Source organism: Trichophyton rubrum (assembly GCF_000151425.1).
Source record: "Trichophyton rubrum CBS 118892 genomic scaffold supercont2.1, whole genome shotgun sequence".
NCBI lineage: Eukaryota > Fungi > Ascomycota > Eurotiomycetes > Onygenales > Arthrodermataceae > Trichophyton > Trichophyton rubrum.
In genome coordinates, this window is record NW_003456428.1 from 1902936 (window position 1) to 1905205 (window position 2270).

The 2270-nt window shown below is 50.7% G+C and overlaps 1 protein-coding gene across 1 annotated transcript in view; it reads left to right on the top strand.

The window, feature by feature from the left end:
• Positions 1-379: 379 nt before the first annotated feature.
• Positions 380-2270, top strand: part of TERG_00724 (uncharacterized protein) — a gene marked incomplete at its 3' end in the record, with an annotated part of 4035 nt that continues 2144 nt past the window's right edge. Inside the window, exons 1-3 of the mRNA XM_003238689.2 lie at positions 380-1528; positions 1611-1723; positions 1800-2265. Of these exons, the coding sequence (XP_003238737.2) occupies positions 923-1528; positions 1611-1723; positions 1800-2265 (1185 nt within the window). The 5' untranslated portion in view covers positions 380-922. The remainder of the gene's footprint in view (positions 1529-1610; positions 1724-1799; positions 2266-2270) is intronic.

The following is a 2270-nucleotide window of genomic DNA, read 5'->3' on the forward strand; positions in this document are numbered from 1 at the left end:
CCAAAGAGAAAACCCATAGTCGGGCGTCTTTATGCCCCCCAGTATCATACATATGTTTTCGAATTTTACCAAAAAGTGGATTATTAGCTACATTCGTTTTCTCAAATTCCTATAGGAAATCTTCCCTGGCTCTCGAGAAAGATCAGAAATTTATGAGTTACACGGGCCGGGCAACACGGCAAACATTCCCCGCCCAAGCCAAAAAAGAAGAAGTCAGATTTTCTATTTACCCCCCGCGGGGGCCCCCCCCCCCCCCCCCCCAACTCGCTGAGACCCTACATCTCTCGCCTTGGACGTTTCACCTTTGAACTGCGTCGGTTTCCGTGGCTCTCAAACATCGGAAACTTTTGCCCGAAACCGGGTAACCGCCGCCCAAGAGTAGGACCATTCCACGGCTGCTGACATCTCTTTTTTTTTTTCCCTTGTCCTTTCGGTTAATGGTTCAGGCACCAGAGCTTACCATATTACTTGAACAAACAGCCGACACGACCTTACTGACGGCTCCGACGAACGCAAACTGCTTGTTGCTCTTGCTCTCCACCAAGTGATTCAATCTCGGGACCAACCTTTTTTTTCTTCCTTTCCTCCATTTGCCGTCGCTCTCTCTGCCTGTCCGGCCGCAACCCTGAAACAAATTCGCAGAACCAACACTTGCCACGAGAGATACGATCGCCGGCTGTTCCTTCTCGTCCATTACTCTCTTCGCTTGATTCACCAGGATAAGGCTTTGGTCCTGACAGTCGCCAATCTAGCCATGCCATATTTACGGAGTTTGTTCAACTGGTCTTTGTAGAACGTGTATACATTGCGCTCTTTCTCCCCTCTCCCTCTCACTCTTTTCTCTCGACAAAACAGGAACTGCACCGGACGCTGAATTTGAAAGGCGGATCAAGCGTCCTGATCGTTTGATCGAGTCGAAATCATGACAATGGAGGCCGCAGCAGCTTCGGAGAACCCCAAGACTCTGCCCACGCTTCCCTCCCCACCGTCAGTGCGCCAGTTGCCTCCCTCCGAACGACCGCCGTCTTTGCCTCTTCCCCGGACATACGACAGCCATTGGGGGCGACCATACCACCCTTACGAAAACACAGATCAAAGAGCGCCATCTTCCTACTCAGCCTCTCCTCGAGAAGGTTCTCATATGGCAGAGTCATACGGCAGGGCCGGTTGTAGCATAACTCCCGCCTCCAGAACGCCCAACGGTACGTTCAGGCCGGTTAATGGCGCCCACGAAGGCAACTCGAATCCCCCGCCTAATGCCTACCAACCTTCAAGCGACTTTCATAGCCGGCCTGGCAATTATGGCGCCGACAGCAGCCACCCGAATGGCGAACATCATGGCATGCAGATGATCTCGCCCGTCGATGGCATGCAACCACCACCTCCTACCCACCGGTCGTATCCTCCCAGCACGCCGATGGCTCAGAGTCACGGCCCCTACGACCAGGGTAATTACTACCTTAATCAAGCTAACTCCCAAGCCCAGTCGCAGGCTCAGAGGCAGCGTCGAACCACCCGCGCGCAGCAGGTAAGGCTTCATACTAGAAGCAGGACCTATATTCCCCACAACTTTTCTCCGAATTGCGACTGATAGTTCATTAATATACTAGGCTTGCGATCAATGCCGTGCGCGAAAAGCAAAATGTGATGAGGGTCGCCCATCATGTAGTTTGTGTAAAGAAAGCAACTCCGTCTGTGTCTACAAGGATGTTCCTCCCCATAAGTACGTCTAAGCTCGGAATTCGCAATATTGTACTGATAATTGATAAAAAGAAAACTAACTATATTGTCTTCCGTAGACATGAACGCTCGACTCAATTGGTTTTGGATCGCCTCAAGCAGCTGGACGATCGATTTAATGACATGCTAAAGAGCCAAGCAGAGCAAGACCTGAAATTAGAGGCTTTGATACGCGCTCAAAAAATGTCTCCATTGAGTCCGAAGCTTGAAAAGAAGCCCGAGGTAGCACACAAGACACCCACCCCTGCAGAACAGGAACGGACTTCACCCAAAGCTGCCAGTACAAGCGAAACCCCGACTGGAAAGCATATTAAAGACGAGCATATTGACCTACATATTGACGATGATGAACTTTCCATCCCAATCGAACATACTACCGCAGCCCACAAACTTCTCCTATGGCCATCCATCCAGAAACTACTACCTGAACGAATTGATGCGGACTATGTCATGGAATTAGAGGAAGAGCGAGGTCCTATCAGACCCTACGGACGGGGCGAAGGTGAAGATGGACACGATATTAGCGTTTA